Source organism: Populus trichocarpa, chromosome 9 (genome assembly GCF_000002775.5).
Source record: "Populus trichocarpa isolate Nisqually-1 chromosome 9, P.trichocarpa_v4.1, whole genome shotgun sequence".
Lineage (NCBI taxonomy): Eukaryota > Viridiplantae > Streptophyta > Magnoliopsida > Malpighiales > Salicaceae > Populus > Populus trichocarpa.
The window spans coordinates 8,639,206-8,664,001 of NC_037293.2; the positions used below are offsets into that span (position 1 = coordinate 8,639,206).

Here is a 24,796-nt window from a genome sequence, read left to right on the forward strand (position 1 = left end):
TCGGTTTTTTCAAAATTTTAATCGATTTAATCGGGTTTTTTTTACGGTTTGATTTTTTCAGTTATTTTTTTTCCGATTTTCTCGGTTTAATCGGTTTTTCGGTTTTTTTGAACACCCCTACTCCTAAACACAATACCCCTAATTCATAACCACTTGAAACTTAAAAAGTCCAATTATTTTTTATCAACCAAGATTTTATCATCATATATATATATATGTTTATTGAAAAATACTGGATAAAAAAATATATATAGATATAATTTTTTTAAAAAATTATTGGGTCTGACACTAGTTTGATTAAAGTGTTGTTGAATCTGGCCAACACCAGGTCAAAACACCTTCTGAAAGTGGCGCTTATCAGATCCAATAACTTGACCTGACGCGTTTCCAGATCAATAGGGGTGGGTTTGTCACGTGTTATACAAGGGTGTTGAGCCTGAGAATTTTTATCATCGCACTCCTAATATGGATGAATTCACTATACTCATGGATTTAAACATAATATCTTAATCTAATGTCATCAATTATATAGATTTTGCTAAAAAATCTTAGAATATTATTTTTTTAAAAAGATATTTATTTAAATATCTAAGAATTTGATCTTCTACTAAAAACTGTTTTGCAGGTATTAGTTATAATTTATTTTAACTTATCAAATACTAAATATAAGTTATGAATTACCTTAACTTAAAAGAATGCATAAAATTACTGCTGGGATCAATTAATTAACTGATCATCTGACCTTAAAATCCTATTTCCCACTTGGATTTTTTATACTTCATCAATTTTCAAACAATTTCAATCACGTGTTTGTAAGTGTCTCTCCTCGAAAACATGTTGTGATATTTAAAGGTTACGTATATAGCTCTTACATGTGATCAGCTAGACGGAAAAAACTGACATCGTTGAAAAAGAAGCTGAAGAGCCAAATTAAAATAAAAGAAAGTTACAGGGACTAATTCCATGTTGATTAATAACTCAGGGTAGTTTTTAACCGATCAGCCATATTTTATTCCAAATAAGACATTTAGCCGAACGTTGCCAAATAAATTGTTGGAAATTAGTGTACTAATTGAGAAGAAAAATTAACAAAGACGTCAAGATTAAAATATAAGAATTGTTAGGACAAAAATTTGACCACTTCGTGTTTGTATTCTCTAATTTCAGTTGCATTAGCTCGTGTTCGTGCCATCCATACCCACACATATGTAGAAACAATACACTTCACTGAAAAGTTTGGGTTCCCCTAATTAAAATCAAATTTACTTGGTTAATTAATTACCTTAATTATATGTCGTAAATACATGTTAAAAACTACAAAAACAATAAGTGAAAACTATTGTACGGAAAAACGAAAAAGAAATTAATAATATGATCTTCTCTCCTGCCTATATATATATCCTAAAAAAATTGAAGATCTTCATCCCATTGGCTATGTGCGTAAAATGTTGTTACGGTTTATTGCCATTAATAACGTGCTTATGTCCCTCGCCAGGACTCGAAACAGAATTTGTAGCCTCTCCTTGAGTTTGAAAGTTTTCGTATTTATGACCAATACCTGGGCTCGGCCCTGACTTCTTCACTGCTTGGAGAGAAAATCCTCCAATAAGACCTTCAATCCCTCCAACATTAACATCTTTATTCAGCCTTGAACCACTCAAAGGCCGAGCTTCTGTGCCGACAACCATGGTGATTATCAAGAGAGAACCAAGAAGAAGAAGAAGAGAAGAGAGGATTACAGGTTTTTGTTCTCTCCCCATGCTAGACATATACGTTTTTGAACCTTATGGTTTAATTATATGCCTCCGAAATATGTTTCCCTGACTATGTGCTGTGTATGTTTTGACAATGAATGGCAGGTTGTATGCTGGAGTTCCATTTATAGGGCTTGAAAATTAGTAGTTTGAGCTCTTTAAGTTAGTTTGGGAGATGATTTGACTGAAAAGGTTGTGCATCACTATTCGAAAGCATGTGATAATTTGAATTATTGATCATGTGCCGCCAGGCCACCTTTGGTTCATAGTATAGGGTACCATCTTGGCTGATCTTTGGAAAGAGAAATTTCCAATCAGCTTGGCAAATAGTTAAAGCAAAGAGTACGATTTCTAAGAATGGACAAGTGGTGGCATTAACGGGAATCGAAATATGGAACTGGCGGTGAGCTCGAAAGAAGTGCGAGTTAAAGTTTTGGTTAAAGAAAGTAAGAGGGCGATGGCCAATTCGATTTGTACCTAGCCTGGGAATTTTGGATTGAATTCTCCAATCTCATCAGCAGTTTTCAACAGTAAAAATCTGGCAAAGATCTGATTTATATAAGCAACTAACATGAAAAGTACATTTAGTGACATGGATAAACTAGGATCATACAAGTAATGTGGTGGACCAACATGAATCTAAGGGTTTATACAACGATTTTACCTAGTACAACGACACGATTATGAGAGATCAAAACTTGTAGTAATAGCTAAATTCTTTTGTTTTCTTTCCCATTTTCTACCGACTTTTAGGAGTTAGCCCGTGACCACCAAAGTATGAAAACATTAGCCAGCTATCTTCTTTTGAAAACTCACTCTAGGATTACCTGAATTTTTTTTAGTTTAGTCAAGACTTTAGGCTATCAAGACTGTTGTTGCTTGATATTTTAATTAGACATTATAGCTGACGGGGAAGAAAGTTTTCTAATTACTTTGCTTTCCTGGTTGATTCGGGGGGGGGGGGGCTATCGGATTCTGCGTGGCTCATTCATGTATGTTTTAGGCTAGCGTGATTTTTAATCAAATTGTTTAATAGCAGTGTGTGAGAATATCATTATGTTGTTTTTTAAAGTATTTTTTATTTAAAAAAATATTAAAATAAAATATTTTTTATTTTTTTAAAATTATTTTTGATATCAATACATCAAAATAATCTAAAAACAAAAAAAATATTAATTTGAAGTAAGAAAAATATTAAAAAAAAATTAATTTTTTTTTAAAATATTTTTAAAACACAAAAATAAACAGATCTAAGACAACAAACACAAACAAATAGTTTATCATATAATTAAGTTAGCTGGCACCATAAACGCTAGCTTGTTCATTACTAAATTGTCAAGTCGAGGACCGAAACAAGATAAATGGAGAGTTGAAACCCTAATTAGAAAAATCAAGAACTACGAAATATATATTTTTAGTGGTATCTTGATAAGATTGATGACAATTATCCTTTAATATTTGGTGAAACATTTGACGGGAGTTCCAGAAAAAAGAAGAAAACTAGCTAAGACTAAATAATCGCATACTTCTCTGAGGCAGCTTATTAATTTCTAAGCCGAAAACGAAATGTTCCGAAAGATTTAGACGGTGGATCTTTTTCAACTGGGATAGGCGTTTATAAAAGCTAGCTAATTAGTACAAGACATTCCCTTCCTTTTCTCTCCTTGATTCAAATTTTAAAACTAATATTCCAGTGAATTTTTTTTTTTTCTAAATACACTAGTAAAAACATAAAAAAATCAATATTAATTTCTCTAAAATATTCTTTATCGTGGAATAATAATAAAAAAAAAGGGTAAACCCACCATGACAGTGCTTTCTTTTGTGGCATTGTAATTCATCCTCCTCGCACGTGCCTTTTTAAGTGGTCAACTCGGAACCATATTCAATCTGCCTAAAAACTGTCAGAAAGCTACAGGTTTACATACCATGAGCAGCAGAAAGTTTGGACAACAGCGATGCTTTGCAGACAGGCAAGGGGCCGGGAGAGATGTTCTTGGCACTGGGACTGAATTATTTCCAGCAGGTTACGTCAAGATTTTTTGTTCTCTATAAATACGTTTTAAGGAGATGAAAATCTTTAATAATTGTCTATATATATTACACCTATCACATGCCGGATCCTGATCATGAAAATCAAATTAATTAATGTGCATTAAATAAAGTTAATTACTATTTTTATCTGATGAAAAAGGGTAAAACACACATTTATCCTCTAACTACAACACAATGCTCAATGGGGCCTCCTAGGTAAACAATTCCTAAATCTGTCTTTTAGATATACCGAATTAGCCCTGGCCTTAAAATTTATGTCTTTGAAGACATACTAATTAAAATGAGGATCTATTTGTCTTAAGACAGTGCTATTTTTTTCATGAATTTTATTAGAAAAAGGTTGATTGGGTAATTGCAATTTTTGTTATTTGAGGATTCAATTGAGAATCACATGATATTTGGGGGTCGAATTGAGATTGTTAGATACTGCCACAAAACATCTTGGAATTATTTCACTTTTTAAATTAAAGCTCCAAGTCATCGGGGAGAATAAGTGGGCAGGCAGGCAGTGTTCCGATCCCCACCCCCCCTTCTTTTTCTAGTGAGGAGGAAGTTTAAGAACCATGCCTATTTGTCAATTATGGTTCGAACAATACATGGATTTTCTTATTTTTAGTTTTAAAAATCTCCCAGGGCATCAGTAGGCGGTTGCTTGTTGCACCGGGATTATATTTTAGCTTTATCGCACTTCTTGCCTAATATAAATTATGATTTAACTCTTAATATATTTTTTTAAAATTATTTAATATAATTTTTAATGGTGAGATATTTTGATTCTTTTTTAAAATTGACATATGAAAATATTATGAAAATGTTTTTTTTCTTATATATATGGTGATTGAAAATTATTTTACATTAAATTAAGCTTATTTTGATTGTTGCCAATATTTTTCTTCGAATTTTTTTTTTAAAAAATTGTTAGATACTAGAATGGATCCGTAGAGCGTTTGAATTGATCAAGATGAATGATTAAAAAACATAATTTAAATAGATAAATATCAGATTAATTAGTTAAACAAATCATATTTGAAACTATTATAATCAGCTGGTCCAAATCCATCCAATTCACAGCTCTAGCTATTTGTAAAGGTTATTGCGAGGCTAACAGCAACCAAAATAGAAAATAATTGCTATTTATGTATATCGAAAAAACAACTAGAAAAATGTTTTCTTTTTTCCTGAGAGAGAGAAGAGATGGTAACACGCGCATCAATGGAATAGCCCTAGCTATTAGGAAAGTGAACGCTGTAGATCATGAATATACCGGTTAGCAAGGTTCTTGATTTAAGGAAGTAAATTCAAGTGTGATACTGTGATTTTATAAAAGTATTTTTTTTAATTAAAATATTTTTTTAATTTTTAACACCAACATATTAAAATTATTTAAAAAATACTTAAAACATTAATTTAATATCTTTTTAAATAAAAAAATAATTTCAAAAACAGATTGCCTTGTTAAATTTTGAGCTGAAATTTGCAACTTAACTGCCGGGCTGCTGTGCACATGCTAATTTAACAACGGTGTGCTTCGTGACCTAACTTGGATTCGAATTTCAATGAATTGGGTGATCAAGACATCAAACAATTGGCAGCCCCTGGTGTAGCTATCTCAGGAAAGCTACCATGTTGATGGAGAATGAATAACTAAAATATCCATATCTTGTGTAATGAAACTAGTGATTGTTTTTCTTTGTCATTTAATCTTCTTGGGGCCAAGAGCAAGATATGGAATTCTAAACTTCTGTCACTTAGCACGAGAAACAAGCAAATAATTAGTTTCTAATGTCCCTACTCAGTGGAGTTAATTTGATAGCAAAACCAATTGTGTTTTCGTAATGAAAAAGAAAATCTTACTAATGGAGTTCACGGGCAGCTTAAAACAAGAAGCATTGTTGCGTGTAGTCAAAAATGGTTTGATTATCCCAATAGGGCTTTAAACATGGTGCCGCTTTCTTTTAGAATTGGTACACGAAACAAAGAAAAAAATATAAATTAATTGGTTAGATTCTGAATTTGTTTTCTAGAGATCATCCGATCGAGTCTTATAAAATTCAAGGTCATTGAAAGCTTACATAATTATTAACTTCAGGACCCGTGGAACTAGTCGAAATGTTCACGAGCTGGTCCGGACACCTACGTTAATAAAAAAAATATATAAATTAACTATGGAATTAATTAGAACAAGGGGTTGAGAAAAACACCTTTTCGAAATCCAAAAACTTAATGAAAGTAAGTACTGCTCTATGAAAAATTATATATGTCAGCACAGTTAATTAATGAAAATGATCTTAGAGAAGAAAGATTATTAGAAAAAGACAGACGATTTGGAGAATTTACGTGCCCAAAAAAGATGAGAAAAGAACTGGTCGTCACGTTTTGCATGGGTTTGGTCCCCCACCGGAAGGCTTGAGATTGCAAACATGTTAGAATTACGAGGACCGTCGGCCAGCCAAGAAAATTGACATTGCCTTTGCTTTCTGTTGAAAATTGGCAAATTCACAAGTCATATTTATGATACGGTACCTTTGAAGTTGGACTATCTACATTCCTCCATGTGGCCTCCTAAATCCACGACCATCTTGGATTCTTCAAAATTCTTTAATTTTTTTGTGGCAGTTGAAAGGAAAGAGAGAAAAAATCACATGGGATCTTACTTTAGAGCAAGGAGGACCTAACTTACCTTCAAGCACACCTACTTTCAGTTTTCTATATATAACTCGACTCCAAGTTTCCATGCATTATTAACATTTGAATCTTTAGGTTTTTATATATATATATATATATATATATATATATCACTTAAAGATGGCTCGAGAACTAAGATGTCTTTGTTTTGTTGTTCTTCTACTCCTCTGCCTGAGCATTGTTCTTTCCCAATCCGAAGCTCGGCATCTGAAGGTGGCTAGCTCTTTCAAGAAGATGGAGGATTCCTTCACTAAATTAGCCCCTCGAGGCATTAAGCAATCCGGGCCAAGCCCAGGCGGTCCAAGCCACAGATCAGGAAATGCTCAACTTCTTGGACCGATTAAGAACATATTTGACAGTGTGGTAGCGGTTGTTTTTCAAATAATTTTTTGTGGTGAAATGCATGTCAGTGATGTTTTCTCATTTTTTAAAAATTATTTTTAACATCAGCACATCAAAACAATCCAAAACACTCCGGTCCAAGCCCCGGCGTAGGACACAAATACTCTAAGGCATGCACTACTAGCGTCTAGCAACATTGCCGGTCTTTTTTGTTATTGTTATTTCAAATCTGTTTGCTTTAAATTGGATGTACAATCATCTTATTACATGTTTAGAAATTCTGATCTTCGTAAGATTGGATGCTGCATGCTTTTCTTACTTCTCGGCAGAAGTGAACAGCTAGCTATTACTAGAGCGCTGTAAGATTTTCTTTCTCGGTTCAAATAATGTTACATAGAACGATATCCCGCGCCCTTTAAAGGAAATAATGTTTTTCCACGAGAATATATTTACACATTTGATTTCTTTTATCTTTTAAATTTACTGAGAGGTCTTTGTTTCTCCATTAATTCAAGAGCCTAATTATCGAAAAATAAGAGGGGCAATGGTTATTTCTGCGTTTCAAAAGCGCTTTTGACAAAATTTGAAATTTTTTTATTAACTTGAAATTAATACGTTTTTAGTGTTTTCAAATTATTTTGATGTGCTGATATTAAAAATAATTTTTAAAAAATAAAAAAAAATTATTGACATGTATTTTGACACGAAAAGCTATTTGAAAAGCAACCGCAATCACACTGCCAAACAAGCACGTTAATCATTTCAGCATCAGAAAAAGACAAAGCAAGCCGTAGCAGGCATGCAAGTGGCAGATGGCGGACATGCCCCCTGGATGATCCAATAGGCTCGTCGATGTAGAACTCTCATGCATTGATAATCAGAAAACCATCAATCTATCCAAGTGGAGAGACTTTTTTGACTGATAAAGAAACTTCCAATTTGAGTTCATTGAACCGTCAATCCCCTGCCTTGATTTGGAATGTCTGATCATTGTTTGATTTTATTTCATATAGTCAATATCTTTTCATCTTTATGGATTTTAGATCTAGTTCGTTAATTGAATGAAATCTAGACTCTTTAACAAGAACTAAAATGTTTAAGAGGTGTTTGAGAATATATTAACGATTGCAGTTTAAGGTGTTTTTTAATTAGAAATTTATTAAAATATTTTTTTTTATTTTTTAATATTATTTTTTACATTAACACGTTAAAATGATTTTAAAATATAAAAAAATTAAATTTTTAGAAAACGTGTTTACCGCGTTTCCAAACACTGCCTTATTGAACTTGGTGAAAAGATTTTTAAGGTAAAATTTTTATAAATGAAATAATTAGAAATATTTAGAGGTTTTGGCTGGAATTTACTTTTATATTATTTTTCTAATTCAAATTTAAGAAATTTTTTAGGAAAAAAATTTAAAAATAAAAAAAACTGGCCAACAAAAAACATATTGTCAATTAATTTTTTTAAAAAAATGAAAAAATGAAAAAAAATATAAAATCTAAAGTAACCGAGAACTATAAAATTTCTTCTTAATAAAATACCCGAAAACTATTATTTATTTTAAAAAAGAAAAAGGGGGGAATTAGAGTACAATGGTTGCGGCCACAAGACAAATGGGCTCTTAAATAGCTAACTCTTAATCCTTATTTAGTTCTGGTGGGTGTTTTTGGATCCTTACAAGGCTTAGACCAGTTTTCTAAAAAGAATCAACAGAGCCCAAGCCCATTTGTATATTAAAACCCTTCCTCTCCCCTCCCCCAATCAAACCACCAAAAACCACGAATTCGCATGATGATGGTGTACGCCACGCTCCTCGGCCGTGTCCTCCTCCAACCATCACGGTCAATCTCCTCACTCCATGCAACCAAACCGTCCATCTCAACCGTCCGCGTACTCCAATCTCGGTACACCACCAACACCAAAAGCCAAAATCATTATGAGAATGACAAGAGAGGGAAATGGTTCACTTTACCTCCTTACACTTCGACTATCAATGGCAGCGTTTTGGGAATAGCGCTTTCTGCAAGAATCCCCGCAAAATCAGCTTCTGAAACGACAGCGCTTAAGTGGGTACTTCGTTGTTGCCCTGAACTCCCTAGAAACCTTGTACAAAAGCTGTTTCGCTTAAGACAGGTTTGAGGTTTTCTTTCTTAAGCTTTTAATACGCATCTGTGTTCCCCCCCCCCCCCCCCAGAATTTGACCTTAAGAAACAATGGCTGTGGACTTAAATTTTCAATCTTTACATGTTTATGAATGTTGTAGTCAATTAGTAGTGTTCAACGGTAGCTGAAATGTTTTAATTTTTGGATTTTTTTTTCAGAAAGCTCTTTGTTACTGAAACTGAATTGTAATTTGAAACAACTTAAATAAAAGGCTAAGTGGAGGATGACTGATTTGTCATGGTGTGTGTGGTTACAGGTACGAAGAGAGTCCCCTGTCATGGAAAGTTGTAATCTTGGTGATCAAGGACAGGAACATCGGCTGAAAAGAGTAAGAAATTACCCTAGTGGATTTGATTAAAATTTTAAAATAGCATTTCTCATGATTAGGACTGTTTGATTTTCATTTTAGGAATGCATTAAAAGAATTGTTTGTTTTTTATATTGTTTGGTTATGATTGCTGTCTTTGATATTTGAAATTACTGAAAGGTGGCAGCTAAGGATTCGATGGATGTAGGAGATAGAATTTTTCTTCCTATTAGTGTCAAAGTGTTACCTGCTGAGAAACAAGACTGTCATTGCAATGAAGAAGAAATAAACTTTATTCGTGGCCTTGAGCTGTATAAGGTTATTGACATAAACTCTGCTGTTTTGTCAAAAATATATTCTTCTTATTTCCATATGTGGACCCAACACGCTTTTTTGTTGTTAGGATGCTGCAATCATTGTTGTCAATAAACCTCCCGGAATGCCTGTTCAGGTGACCTAGAGAATGTCTGCTCCTCCAGGGCTTCTTTATGTTGTGTTGGATCAGTAGCGGTAAAAGTTTAACTTTGTTTGTCTTAAATTACTCTGGACAGGGTGGCATTGGCATCAAAAGAAGTTTAGATGAATTGTCAGCTAGTTGCTTTAGTTCTGACTACTCAGAACCCCCACGGCTGGTGAGTTTCTGGTGAATTGATGCTGTTTAATTTCAGTTACTCCAGAACCACTTCTTGTTCAGGTACACTCTACTTGCTAAAAATATTCCTTGTGGCCGTCATAAAAGCATGTGTTCTATTGAATATTTCATGTAACTGATCTGAGGCCATTTCCCAGAAAGCAGCATGGAGTAAAAATGATATAGTTAGTGAAGTATTTTTTACGTTGTGTAAAAGTTAGTGGTCTTCATATCCTTGTAGCAGTTAGCTAAGCAGAGTGCTCTCCCCTTTTGTTCATATGTTGCCTTACGACAAATATTTCCGTGAAATCATTGTGTTTATCAGGTTCATAGACTTGACAGAGATTGCAGTGGTATCTTGGTGATGGGAAGGACACAAACAAGTGCGACAGTTTTGCATGCCATCTTCCGGGAGAAAACTCTTGCAGCATCAAATGATGTATTGTCTACTGTATTGCATTTCCTGTCTCTACTCTCCTTATCTTAGTCTATAAATGCCCTTTAGAAGTGGAAAATTGTTAAGTCCATCCCAGTTTCAGGCTAACAATATTTATCTTCTCTTTTAAGGACGTGGGTAACAAAAGAAGAATCCTGCAAAGAAAATACTGGGCACTTGTCATTGGTTCTCCAAGACGTCCAAAGGGATTAATTTCAGCACCATTGGGAAAGGTTAGAATGAGTTTAATGCTTAACACCATTAATCAGAAGCCTTTGGTTTTTTTCATTATCATATTGAAAATCTTTGTGCTCTGATTGCTCGTAGGTGGTTGTGGACAATGGAAAATCTGATCGAATAACAGTGGTTGAGAATTCACAAAACTTGTCTTCTCAGCATGCAGTTACACAGTACAGAGTAATTGAATCATCTCATGGTTAGCACGTAACTTCTCTGTCACATCCATTACATGTGAATTTTTTAATAATACATGTCTAGTTTTGTATCAATATAGCTTGATGATGTAATGTGTCAGGAAGATGAGATTTATTTTGACACACATGTTTTTTTCTTTTCTATTGATAATTTGCTAGTGAAAAGAATTAAACCGACCCATTAGATGTTACGTTCAACTAAATAAGCTACCAATCATTTATACATTTAACCTGATTTAGGTATTTCATTGATATCCAAATTGATCATTGTACACAGAAATCATTCATGAATATCTTCTTTTCTGCTCAAATATGTAGTTAAACATGATCTCTGGGCAAATCTCTTTAACTGAATTTGTCTAAGAGCCATATATCTCTAATGCTAGCATTTAATGAATGTGTAATTAATGGATGTTCTGGTTCTGAATTTTAGGGGGCTGTGAACGGTATGCGGGCAGTGTTTTAGGGGGTTTCAGGCTGAAACTTTGGTAGTTAATTGTTGTAGGATTGATTAGGTACGTGTGGGAAGTTGTTTAGGGAGTATTAGTGAGCATTTTGCTGCTAGTTGTGCTGTTTGTTTGCTGGAAATTGTAGAAAGATGTAGGATGGTTTTTAGGAGTTACACCAAGGAGGAGAGCATGACCTTGTTTGCTAGAAATTCACTGAACTTATTATATCTCTCTTTTAAAGCATTTGATGAGAGCATAATCTTGCCAGCCAAAGAAAATTCCACTTACTGTTTCTTGTGCTTGTCCTGGATTGTTTTTAGTCTTTTATGTCTTGTGTCTGTTTTCTCCATTTTCCTTGGGTTAATTCCAATAGAATATTTATTTGAGAATTTTGGATCTTCTGGGTGCTCATTCTTAGTTGTTTGTGTAATTTTTAGTTCATAGTCTTAATCTGTGGCTTAATGCAGGCTTCACATGGTTGGAGCTGTCCCCTCTCACTGGTAGAAAGCATCAGGTATGAAGCAGAATCAACACATATCTTGATTTATGATGTCTGCCTGTAACTCTGTCCTCTTACTCGTGCTCACTTTCGATGTCACTGATTTCTTTCAACCATTTCTGGTCACCATCACAGCTCCGTGTACACTGTGCTGAAGTATTGGGGACGCCAATAGTTGGAGACTACAAATACGCATGGCAAGCTCACAGGAATTGGAAACAGTTGCAATGGTCTAATATTGAAGATAACTCAAATGATAAGTCCCTAAGTGAGAAAATACTCCCTTTCGCCCTTGATTTGGATAGTGGTAGTATCTCTGAAAAGCACCCCCGCCTACATCTCCACTGCAAACAAATGGTTTTACCCGATGTATCTAAAGCTTTGCAAGATGTGCAATTATCTTCAGACTATGACTTCTCACAATTGGCTAGCCTCAAGTTTGATGCTCCTTTACCTCCTTATATGAAAAAAAGTTGGGATATTTTGAGACCATGAATCAGTTAAGAATCTTGTAAGCTTTGGGATCTTCATCTATAATGTGCCAACGTTTGAGGTCAAATAGTGAGCGAGAGAGAGATAGAGAGAAAGAGGTGAAAAATCATCACAGTAGGTTGTCTCGTCAAGCTTTGATGAATGGATGTTGAACCAGTCATCTCTAATTTGGGGTTTCCCTTCTCTCTTTTTTTCCTGAAGTTGGTGGCAAGTACTGAAACTGAAAGCCTAATGAGATGCATCTCTCTCCTATTACTGCTGAAAGCAGATTTTGGTGGGGATAAGGAAGTAGTCTGGCCAAGGAGTCAGGCATTCAGCACATAATATCAGGGAGAATCGTTTTTCTTGCAAGGGAAGTTGGTTTGGTTTCCAGCAGGAGGTAATTGCTGAAATGACAGGTTGTGACAGCCAGGGAATGCATTTATTTCTGTAAAGAATTATCGAACGTGTTGCAGAGTGGGATGCAAATGATATTAAAGCATCTAGGAAAATGCCATTGAGGTCAGATTTCTTGAGTTATGTTCTGATTGATGCAGGAGAGGAGAATAATATTCAATGAACGAAGAGATGCCAACAGTTGAATAAATACTGGTAGATAATGTTTGATTTTGGCTAAGCGTTTGCAAAGTGTTTTTGGCTGAAATGCCTTTTCTTTTGTTTTCGTTCCTTTTGGCATCTTCCTAATAAAAATTTAAAACCATCAAAAAGCATCCAAAAATGCATCAATGTTTTTTCAGCCAAAAGACACTTCGCTGAAGCGCTCGCAGATGCATCGCCAAACACACCAAGATCTATGTTCCTAGCTATATAATTTATAAATTGAAAATCCTTTCTTGGTTCTGGAGTAATTCTAGGGATCAGACTCCCCAATTAAAGCAAAGCATAAGCATAAGCAATTAGTTTGAATTTTTTTAAAAAAAATGCATGACTGTTATAATCCTCTGGCAATATTTGTAATTTTTAGAATCAAACTGTGTATGAAACAGTACTTCTGTTCAAGAGAAAATCTTTCTGTTTTGGGAGGATGAGGGTTTTGTAAAGCACCAATTGAAATCATGTTCCAAACTTCCTTTCCTGTTATACAAGGTTCCTCGTTGTAGTTCATATAACCTAACGAGGTTTACAGTTGGTCATGTACAGAAGTCCTCTTCTTCCACGCCTATCCCTTGAGGGCCCCGGCGGGCGGGCAGGCAGAGAAGTTTCTATTAAGGGTTAAAAGCTTGGAGAAAGCCCCATTTCGATTGTGACCAAGTAAAGGGAGGAAATAGGAGAACATAGAGAGGTTTGGTGTACATATACAACAGGTTTTTGAAAGAAAGCATCGACACCAAGTGGGACAACCTTTTTGCATCTCTTTCTCCTTATGCTGAATTAGGTGTTGATAATTTGTTCTTTGAAGGGTCTATCGAAGACAATTGCTCGAGATTTCATTGGCAAGTTCAAAGGCGGCACCGACTCTCTGTCATCATAAGTTTCATCAAATGAATGATTTTAAACTATAGGTTAATCAGTGTTAATAATGGGAAAATAGTTCGATTTGTGCGCTGATTAACCTGTTAGAATATATATAAATGTTATCAATTTCTGAAGCTTAAATCACAGAAGAATTTTTCTAAAGTCGTCTACTTGTGCGCAGCTCTATGACTAGGTGCATATATTAGAAACCAAAATTTAGGCACGCTTAAGACATTGTTATGGGGTAAAACACTTTCTGCTCTTCCTTGCGGAGCCATGCTTTCGGTGCGCTTTTAAGCGTGTTTCCTTGGCAGATATTTGGCAGGATCGGGCTGTTTTATCTCGACTCTTTCTTCTGGTCTCTTTTCTTTGAGGAGATCTTATTCTCCATCGAGCTTTTGTGATTCTTGTCAACGCTTAATATAATTTTCTTTTGTCTGAAGAGAAAAGGTAATATATATCTGCTGTTTTACAGCATTTTCTTGAGGTTAGAAGAAGCACATGTTTAACTTTCCAATGAGTGCTAAGTTGCCAAACCTTCTCCTTTCCCAGCATCAACATCAACATTAATATAATGCCACTTGCAATATAAATAGGAACCTGCTGTCTTGCTGACTGGTGCTCTAAACCAGGATGGTTTGTTGGATCATATCCCAGCATGGCTCTTTCATGCATCTGTAAGATGTTGCTTTTACAAATGCAATTATGAAAGACTTTTCTAAACCTCCAAATAAAATAGGATTGCTTCATGTCATGGGTTGTACACTTGATTAGATTATGACATTTTGCATCTTCATGGTATCGTTTGCTTCCTTGCATGCAACTGCTGCTGCTTGATCAATTTTTTAATCACCTTATCTCGACCAATCCCTGTAATATTTTTTTTTTTATTTTGCTTTTTCTAGACGTAGCGGTAACAGCACAGACCTGAATAATTATGGAAATTGTTTGACATATACACAGCCGGGGTTGGACCGACGACAAGAAAATGCGATGCTCGGCCTCCTTGTTGGTCAGCATATTAGTTATTCTATCGGAGAAGCAGGGGTATGAACATATGGGGTGGCCGTAGAGATGGGTTCGAGAAATAAAATATGCAAGGGGAGTTGATTTTCAAGGTCCTCCTCAGTGAAGTCGTTAAGTAGCACTATATCAAAGTCTTTTTCGGTTTAGTTGACATGATCTCATCATGATTTAGACGGAGGATGTGAAATGGTGGAGTAGTGGCCTCCCTTAACCAAGCCATCTTGAGCAGGTGGCGCTGGTGGCTTGGTGGCAGGCATGCGAAGATAATGATTATGATTATGATTATGATAATGATAAAAATAAAAATAAAGAAAAGAGATACAGAGGGTGAGGATGGATGGTGGGGGCTATGATTTTTCAAGTCACATCCCACTAACCACAAAAGCCAAGCAAGAGATGGCTTCTTTAAGCAGACATGTAACAAAAGATTATTATTTTTTTTTTAATCTTTTCCTGATATGGTCTTCTCCTTTCCTTTCACTCATTGTTATTTAATCTTGGATTTTTTTTAAAAAGAAATACTTGATATGATGGTTTAGGTACAGTCAGGTTTTCCTTCCCACCTCTCTTCACATGCCGCAACAAATAAGATTTTCATAAATTTTCTAATTTTAATATACAAAAATATCTCATTAAAGATAATTTAGTTTGTATTTACTATACTTGTATTTTTGTAAAGGTGTATTAAAAATTAAAAAAAATATCAAATTTAATTTTTTTTATAGTACATATATATATTGATGTTTTCATGGTACATTAAAATTATTTTTAAAAAAATTGCCAAATTAATATCTTTACATGCTAAAAGCATTTGAAAAAGTAATTTTAAATATAAATAAATGACCGTATACTTTCTTAGTCTTAATGTAAAACAATTTCCTAAAAATATCATGACCATTGCATGAAAGTCAATGGGGGCTCGATGAATCACTTTGGAAGTTAGCTTCATCGGACTCTTATTCGAGCAAAAGATTATCCCAGTTTCCCATTGTAATTATGTGGAGCACAGAAATTTGAAGATGTCGACGCATGGATCACAGTAGCTCCTTTGTTGTGCACAATTTCTCACTCTAGAAGTTAGAGCATAAATTTTCTCATGTGAAAGCTTCCATTTCTGACTTTTAATCCTTTCGCATAGTAAGACGAACAAATCAAAACATGAGCCGATTAGCAGAGCATGGTCTGCCGAGGTGGTGGCATTTTAGAGTCTCCCAATAAAGCGAAAGGAAACCAAGTCTCTGCTTCTTCAGGAATTGTCAGAGTAGTGGGTGGGTGTCACTGCTTTAGAAAGATTGGAAGCAAATCAAGGAAGTTGAGCCATTCCTTTTTGTGTTCCCGAAATTCCAAGTATGAAAAGGCAGGTGCCCGAGACGCTGGGCTGCTGACATTTGATGCCCCTGTCTTCCCTATCAAGTCAAACATAATAAGAAATCTGGACTGAAAGAACGCTTATTTAATTTGTTTGTTGAAAAATAATATTTTTTAAAAATTAAATTTTAAAAAAATAAATTATTTTTTAATATTTGGTAGTGTAATAAAAAATAAGTTGGAAAACACTTTATAGTATTTGGTTATATCATGAAAAATAAGATGAAAAATAATTTATTAATATTTTATTTTTCTCAAGTTTATTAAAATAATGAGGAACAAATCTTACAAATTAAAAAATTAAATGAGAATGAAATTGAAAAAAAAAAAATTTCATAAAGTATCTCAAATAAAATAAATAATAATCAAAATAATAGAGATCAAATCTAAAAAATAAAAAAATAAAAAATAAAGAAATTAAAATAATAATAATTAACATTTCATAAATTATTTAAAATAAAATAAGTAACAATCAAAAGAATGAAGATCAAATTTGATAAATAAAAAATTTCAATAAAAAAATAATAAGGGAAAACAAATAACAATTATAAAAATAAGAACCAAAGTTAATATAAAAATTAAATTTTAAGAGATGAAATTGAAAAATAAATATTCAAAACAAAATATATATGGCAATCAAAAGTTTAAGGACCAAATTTGATATAATCAGCAAATAATATGACATTTCTAATTTTTTCACAACTTTCAAAAAATATTTTCCGTCTAAATTTTTCAGGAAAACATTTTTCTAGAAATCAAGCCAAATTTTTCTTTGACTGGAAAGTATTTTTCGTTGATCAACTTTTTTAATGGCAAACAAACACAGGAAAATTTAAAAATTTAAAAAGTAATTTATCAAAAACCACTTTTTAAAAAACAAATATAACATAAAATATCATGATTGTTCCAAAAAAAACAAAAATAAATAACCAAACAACAATTGACTGCGATTTTCATGGTAAAACAGGACGAACAGCATTGCTGATTAAATTTGCGAATGTCTTGTATTGCTGGTAGTATATCTTCCGTATCCTTGCTTGATTTATAGAGTTTTACAAGTCATAAGAGGTGGCATGGCGGAGCACCATCATCACCATGCATGCCTTTTATGTACAATGGCAATGCCAGATTTATTTTACAGTAGCATAATTTATAGAGAAATTTTGAAGACTAGGATTTTAGATTATTTAACTATGAATTATGAAATTTTCAAAACCTAATTTAACAAATCTCACAAACATATTAGCTAAATAATTCTACAAGACTGGAAACATTACTCAACTCATGTGATCGAGCCACTCATTGCGGGTCAGTTAATTAAAAGCATATGCCCGTGTGAAGCATGCATAAATTAAGCTTCTCGAGCGACTTCTGGGGTGTCTTGCAGAAACGCAACAGCAAAGTCACGGGCTGTCACTGCTAAAATGTCTTACAGGAACGTTAATGCAACCTTATCCAGAAAAAAAATCGAGATGATAAACAATTTGAGGTTGCAACTCTGGCATTAAAGCTTGGAATTAAGGTTTGAATCCTCCAACCCTAATATTATATGAAATACGAGAGGATATTATTAAAAAGGGATTCCGTATTCGGACAGGCTCCAACCCTAAGAACAGGTCGCCATGCCCATGAAAAGGACTGCAAAGTTCAAACGACGATATAATAACGGGAATCATATATGATCAGCACAAATCTAAATAAACCCTCCGGTTTATTGATAACGGCGAGGCGAGGAAATTCTTTGGATCATGCGAGGAGGACGGTACTTGGTAGTATAGTATCCTCCAAGTAATATATGAATAAATAGATAATTTCATCTTCATCATTGTCGTCGGCCATCAAATTTAATATCCACCCTTTCTCTTTGACTTTTTAAAATAAAAATACCCAAATAACTCGGACTAGTATAATCCCAAGTGGTGGTTTATTGCCCCCCTTGCTCGATTGCTTCGGTTGCGTATAGTTTATTAATTAAAAGAAACTAAAAGAGTTAATGCTTGTATTGTAGTGTTATTATTGTTTGTCATTCCACATATAATTATGAATTGGAGTGGTTATTTTTTAAAAAAAAATCAATTTGATTTTTAAATTTTTATTTTAAACAATTTTGTTTTTTTAAACTCAAATTAGCACTTCATTGCATATTTTTTTAGAAGATGATGTTGGATTGAAAGGTAAAGGACTGAAATGAAAAAATCAAGTAAAATAAATGATGGATTTAAAATTTATATAAAAATTTTATTTTAGTCCTCTATCTTTTTTAGCTTTTACATTAATCGGTTCTTTTAATTTTTAAAAAATCAATTTTGATACCAAACTTTATTTTTCTCAATTTCAGTTCTTTTTTGGTTGGAGGAGAGAGAAGAACTCACCAAATTCTAGCGTAGAAAGAGAAAGTTGTCGTTAGCGACGATTCTAACCACTAAAATAATTAATTTCTTTATGTCAAATGGTTCTGATTAAAGAAATTTGAATTAAGGTTGTGTTTGTTTTCCGGAAACTGGTTTCCCGGAAACCACTCTCCAAACTTTCCTATGTTTGTTTGTCATTAGAAAAGTTGGTCAACGGAAAACACTTTCCAGTTAAAGGAAAATTTGGTTTGGTTTCCAGAAAAGTGTTTTTCTTTTATTTTGGGCGGAAAACATTTTCCGAAAGTTGTGAAAAAATTAGAAATGTCATATTATTTGTTGATTATATCAAATTTGGTCCTCAAACTTTTGATTGTTGTATATATTTTATTTTGAATATTTGTTTTTCAATTTCATCCATTAGAATTTAATTTTTATATTAATTTTGGTCCTTATAATTGTTATTTGCTTTTCCCTTATCATTTTTTAATTGAAATTTGTTATCTATCAAATTTGGTCTTCATTCTTTTGATTGTTACTTATTTTATTTGAAATAATTTATGAAATGTTAATTATTATTATTTTAATTTCTTCATCTTTTAATTTTTTTTATTTTTTAGATTTGATCTCTATTATTTTGATTATTATTTATTTTATTTGAGATAATTTATGGAATTATATTTTTTTTTCAATTTCATTCCCATTTAACTTTTTTAATTTGTAAGATTTGTTCCTCGTTATTTTAATAAACTTAAAAAAATAAAACATTAATAAATTATTTTTCAGCTCATTTTCCATGACATAACCAAACACTAGAAAATGTTTTCTAACTTATTTTCTATTACACTACCAAACATCGGAAAATAATTTACTTTCCAAAAAGAAACTACTTTCCAGCAAACAAACGGGGCCTAAGTGTTTTTATTTTTACATTGAAAGTGTCTAAATAGATTTGAGCTCGATCGGGAAGACTTTTGGTTTTGAGTTGATTTAGGTTTTGAGGCATTTTTTTGTGGTTTTTAGAGGCCATTGATTAGTCTAATAAGGTTCTTCTCCATAATTTTTCTTGCTTATTTATCATTTTTTAAATATTAATTTTTTATTATTATATTTGGTGTGTTTAATTCATCTATAATTTTTTATATATATATTTTACATATATTAAACTTACTTTAAAAATTAAAAATGTTTATTTTTTTATAATATTTTTAATATGTGCAACCTTACAATATCTTTCCTTTTATTATATTCAATAAATTTTCCACGTGAATCGATTTTTATTATAAAAATATTTTAATAAACAAATTCATTATACATAATCGGATAAATTACCCATATTACGATATTAAATATTTTGATTTATATTTGTTTCTTGTTTTGTTTTTATCATAAATTTATTTTTTTTATTGAATTATCTTGAATTGATGACGTAGGAAACATGATAAACATGTAATCTAGATATATCTCATGTCTAGGTCATGGGTTTCACGTGTTAGTCCAGCTTTACCCAAAATAATTTTTTTATTTGTTATTATTGTTACCTTATTTTTTTCATCATATTATTAAATTAATTAAAATTTAATCAAAACATTAATTTTTTCTTACTTTTTTTTAAAATATAATCTTCTCTTAAATTTCTTTTTTCATGTTTAAAAAAATTTCAGTCGACGGCACAACAATCCAGTAAATACCAAGGGTATATTGTCGCCACTCACCACCAACTACGTCAATTAAGCAAATAATATAATTAGGCAACTGTGTAACCACCATGGAAATTAAGATATTCCTTTCATGAAATACTTAATTAGTGACGTATACATGATGCTCCAAACCTCATCACAGATTCAGTGTTCTTAACTATTATGTTCCCTTTTGTTTCCCAAGAACCATGAGTTAATCAGGACCATCGATACTACTGAGGCCCCACCAATGTTTTGATCATGTGGACAATGTTCACTTGATTTTCAACTTTGAAGAAATGACCCATGGTTGTGGAAGCAGAGGATGGCGCCACTCCATCACATTTCACCTACCACCACCCGTAAAATATGCGGAGCTGTCCTTGTCTTTTTTGTTGCCAAGTAACCTTTGCCATTCTTTATTGTGCTTTTGTATATATACTCATCCATAGTGGCTTATAATTCTTCAACTCTCCACAGAAACTCCATCTCTCTCTCTTAGCCTCATTGTTTCAAGAAAATGGGTAGCCTTGAAACAGAGAGAAAAATTGTAGGATGGGCAGCAACAGACTCAACTGGGCATCTCGCTCCTTACACCTATAGTCTCAGGTAAATATTCTTGAATCTGTCTCTTTATCTGACATATGGTTCTAGTATGTATATTCCATGTGTAGTTACAAGCACTAATGTTACGCCTCTAAACTCTAATTTTTCTTCTTCTTCTTTTCTTGGTTGCAGAGATACAGGGCCAGAAGATGTTTTTATCAAGGTTATCAGCTGTGGAGTTTGCCATACCGATATCCACCAAATCAAAAATGATCTTGGCATGTCACACTATCCTATGGTCCCTGGGTACTTATAATAAAAAAACCCTCTTTTGTTTTCCCCAAGATGGCAAAAACACAACGAACACGCACACAATATTTATATACTGCTCTCCATGTTTCTTTTATTTATCTTCTTTTTAGCTTTCCTTTTTCTTTAATGATCTTTATTGGTATTTTGGTGTGATCTATAGCCATGAAGTGGTTGGTGAGGTTGTTGAGGTGGGATCAGATGTGACAAAGTTCAAAGTTGGAGATGTTGTCGGTGTTGGAGTCATCGTTGGAAGCTGCAAGAATTGTCATCCATGCAAATCAGAGATTGAGCAATACTGCAACAAGAAAATCTGGTCTTACAATGATGTCTACACTGATGGCAAACCCACCCAAGGAGGCTTTGCTGAATCCATGGTTGTCGATCAAAAGTAACCATCAAAACATTTTAAGCCCTTTTAAGTTCGTAATTACTTGCTTTTGTTATTAGCCTGGTAATATCTAGTTTTCTTGATTTTGGACTTCATTATGACCGAAAGTTTCTCATTTTTTTACTGTTCCTCGTACATGGTTCTTTGTCAAAGAATTCCAATTTGGAACTTTTTCTTACTGTGGAGAAGCATTATTTCAACCCATATGAATTTTTATGCACAAATAACCAATTAGTTCTTTCTGCATTTAATTAGCCATGTATTAGATAGTGAATTGGAATGCAGTAATTGAGTTTGGTAGGTCCAAAAATTTTATTCCCGCACTAGAAAAACCCTCTTCTAATCCAAAATAAAACAGAAAACCTTTTTCGATTGACGTGCATTTTCTTGCTCAATTAATTGATTAAGCAAAACTCGTGCCTGTTTTGATAATCTTTGATTCTTTCCTTAGGTTTGTGGTGAGAATTCCTGATGGGATGTCACCAGAACAAGCAGCGCCGCTATTGTGCGCTGGATTGACAGTTTACAGCCCTCTTAAACACTTTGGACTGAAACAGAGTGGGCTAAGAGGAGGGATTTTAGGACTTGGAGGAGTAGGGCACATGGGGGTGAAGATAGCAAAGGCAATGGGACACCACGTAACTGTGATTAGTTCTTCTGACAAGAAGCGGGAGGAGGCTATGGAACATCTTGGTGCTGATGAATACTTGGTCAGCTCGGATGTGGAAAGCATGCAAAAAGCTGCTGATCAACTTGACTATATCATCGATACTGTGCCTGTGGTTCACCCTCTCGAGCCTTACCTTTCTCTATTGAAGCTTGATGGCAAGCTGATCTTGATGGGTGTTATTAATGCCCCATTGCAGTTTGTTACGCCTATGGTTATGCTTGGTGAGTGTCCCTCTATTTGCTTTGAAGATTAGTTATGTATTCTCTACTTAATTTTCAATTGAGTATAAACCTGGGAAATTTTTGCTATAATCCACAATCCCTGATGAGGGTGCTTTTCTTCTCTTGCAATTTTGTGTAGGGAGAAAGTCAATCACCGGGAGCTTCATAGGGAGCATGAAGGAGACAGAGGAGATGCTTGAGTTCTGCAAGGAAAAGGGATTGGCCTCCATGATTGAAGTGATCAAAATGGATTATATCAACACAGCATTCGAGAGGCTTGAGAAAAATGATGTGAGATATAGATTCGTTGTCGATGTTGCTGGTAGCAAGCTTATTCCCTGAACAACAATACTATTCATCTTCGAAAAAACGCGATATACATTGATACCTGTTTCAGACGTGACTTTATTTTCGAGTGATGTGTTTTGTGGATCAAATGTGACCGTCTGTCTTTGCTTTTAAAATAAAGAAAAAGTTGAGTTGTTTTTTTTATTTTCATTAATGGGTATGCGTTACCTTGTAATTGAATGCGCTGTGCATCTGGTGATCTGTCCCATAAAACTAATCTCTTGTGGCCAATGAAAGATGACCAACTTTCTGAAAACATCTTGTCGCATAAGGTAAGCCTTATTTGTTGAACATTTGGATATCTGACAATCTTTCTAATTTGTGGTTTGTGATGTAAAGACCTCGGATCGTATTCTTCCAAATTCTCAAGGAATTTGGAAGCTCACCCTTAAAGGACATCAAAACATCTTCAATGACTAGAAACAATCATGCACTATATAAGCTAGCAAAGAAGAATGACTACCACTATATGGGGCAGTCTGTGCATCTGACATACCGCAGCCGCAGCCGCAGCCGCATTAATCGTTCGTGAACAAAAAGCAGCTCGAGAATGAAAAGTTTAAGAGAATTTTAATTAAGAAAGATAAGGTTCGGACTTGATTTTCTTGTGGGGACCGGAGATGAAGTTGTATTAGTTAGGGATGAGGCCGGTTGCAACTACATTGTGGTCTCTTATAGAAGAATGCTCCTCTTTTTTTTCTCATATGCTGATTGATTTTCAACCAGCCAGTCTGATTAGAAGGAAAAGGAACCTTAAAAGAATAGTTTTTTGGTGCGTGGGCAGGAGCTTGAAGGAAAACAGCGAAGAGGAAAAGAAGCTCGGGGAATCAAGAAAAGAGAAGGGCAGACGGTGAAAACTGAAAATGAACCTAATGATATACTTAAGCCCAGCTTGGGCGGTTGCTGGACCAGTAAAATTAGCAATCCAGTTACCAAGTTGGGTAATCATTGATCTGAATTTTACGATATGATTTTTTTTTAATGTTTTAAAAATATTTTTTAAAAAAATTAAATTATTTTTTTATTATAAATTATTATTTTTTTGATATTTTTAGATTAATTTAACGAACTGATATAAAAATAATTTTAAAACAATAAAAAATAAATTATTTTAATATATTTTCAAACAAAAATTATTTTAAAAAATAATTATAATAACATTTCCAAAATCCAAACAACACCATCTGACTAAACTACATTGAGTTGTCAAAGAAGTCGTACGTAGGTGGCCTAACTAGTTCGCCTGTTTATGCCATGTCACTGTCATTTGGTTGCTATCCTTGACTATGTTAGGTAAGAAAAAAGAGATGAAACCACCGATATACATCTAACTTTATTTCTACCTTTTTTTTTTTTTTTTAACCTTGACACCATGGGTATTTCAAGCCAATTTTCTCCAATAAAAACTTAAGCACGTTATTAATATCCAAATTGAATACTGATCAAAAATTATTTTTTATGATTTTTTTTTTAATTTAAACCCTAATTGATAACGTCACGAGTAAATCTTGATATAAAGCAGATCACTTAAGGCAATTACTCAAATATATTTGAAGAGATGTAAAAGTATTGGCTTTAAAATGGGTTTTTCTGCAGTAAGATATGAAATTGCTTCAAAATGGTATTGAAATTTTGAATATTGTACACAAAATGTTCGAAACATCAAAAGCTCAACGAATAGCCCTTTTAGCAAAAATCTTTTTCTTTTTTTTTTACACACAACACATGTTTAGTTCAGTGATACAATGGAATTGGGATTTAATATATTTTTTTATTAATTTTTTAAAATTTAATAATTAAACCAATGAATGATAAAAAAAAAACTACTACTTTATTAACGTCATTTATTATTATTAATTATAATAATTATCAATGAAAATAATTAGTTGTAGTTGATTTAAATTTTAATTGGACTCCTTAATTTAGTGATTAACTAATAATTATACATATATATATATAAAAAAACTTGGAATAAAATGATATTAGTAAATTATTCTTAACAGCATAATCTATTGAATTGCATTACAAACATAATCTATATAACTGTGTTATTCTTAATAACATGACTCATCAATATACTATTTTTGTAATTATTTTTTCAACTGTGCTTATTTTTTTTTTCTTTTTGCTTACATGTGCTACTTGAAAAACTGAAGTCTGGGTGGAAGCGACAGTGACATGGAC

The 24,796-nt window shown here is 33.2% G+C and overlaps 2 protein-coding genes across 3 annotated transcripts; both read left to right on the forward strand.

Annotated features, from left to right (window-relative positions):
* Positions 1-8,584: 8,584 nt before the first annotated feature.
* On the forward strand, positions 8,585-12,867 carry LOC7457559 (RNA pseudouridine synthase 4, mitochondrial). 2 transcript variants are annotated; one of them, XM_024608223.2, is made up of 10 exons: positions 8,585-8,973; positions 9,260-9,331; positions 9,491-9,628; positions 9,714-9,761; positions 9,862-9,942; positions 10,267-10,392; positions 10,509-10,610; positions 10,705-10,813; positions 11,728-11,774; positions 11,895-12,867. In XM_024608223.2, exons 1-10 carry the CDS (start codon positions 8,629-8,631, stop codon positions 12,252-12,254), a joined length of 1,428 nt encoding a protein of 475 aa, XP_024463991.1. In that variant the 5' UTR covers positions 8,585-8,628; the 3' UTR covers positions 12,255-12,867. The 2 variants fall into 2 exon arrangements, with proteins under 2 accessions (XP_024463991.1, XP_024463992.1); XM_024608224.2 differs by having other exon boundaries at positions 8,586-8,973; positions 10,267-10,380.
* A 7,695-nt stretch (positions 12,868-20,562) lies between these two features.
* On the forward strand, positions 20,563-22,868 carry LOC7490064 (probable cinnamyl alcohol dehydrogenase). Its single transcript, XM_002313839.4, has 5 exons — positions 20,563-20,736; positions 20,866-20,979; positions 21,146-21,373; positions 21,825-22,264; positions 22,404-22,868. The coding sequence occupies exons 1-5, from the start codon at positions 20,648-20,650 to the stop codon at positions 22,604-22,606; spliced, it is 1,074 nt and encodes a 357-aa protein (XP_002313875.1). The 5' UTR covers positions 20,563-20,647; the 3' UTR covers positions 22,607-22,868.
* Positions 22,869-24,796: the final 1,928 nt, after the last annotated feature.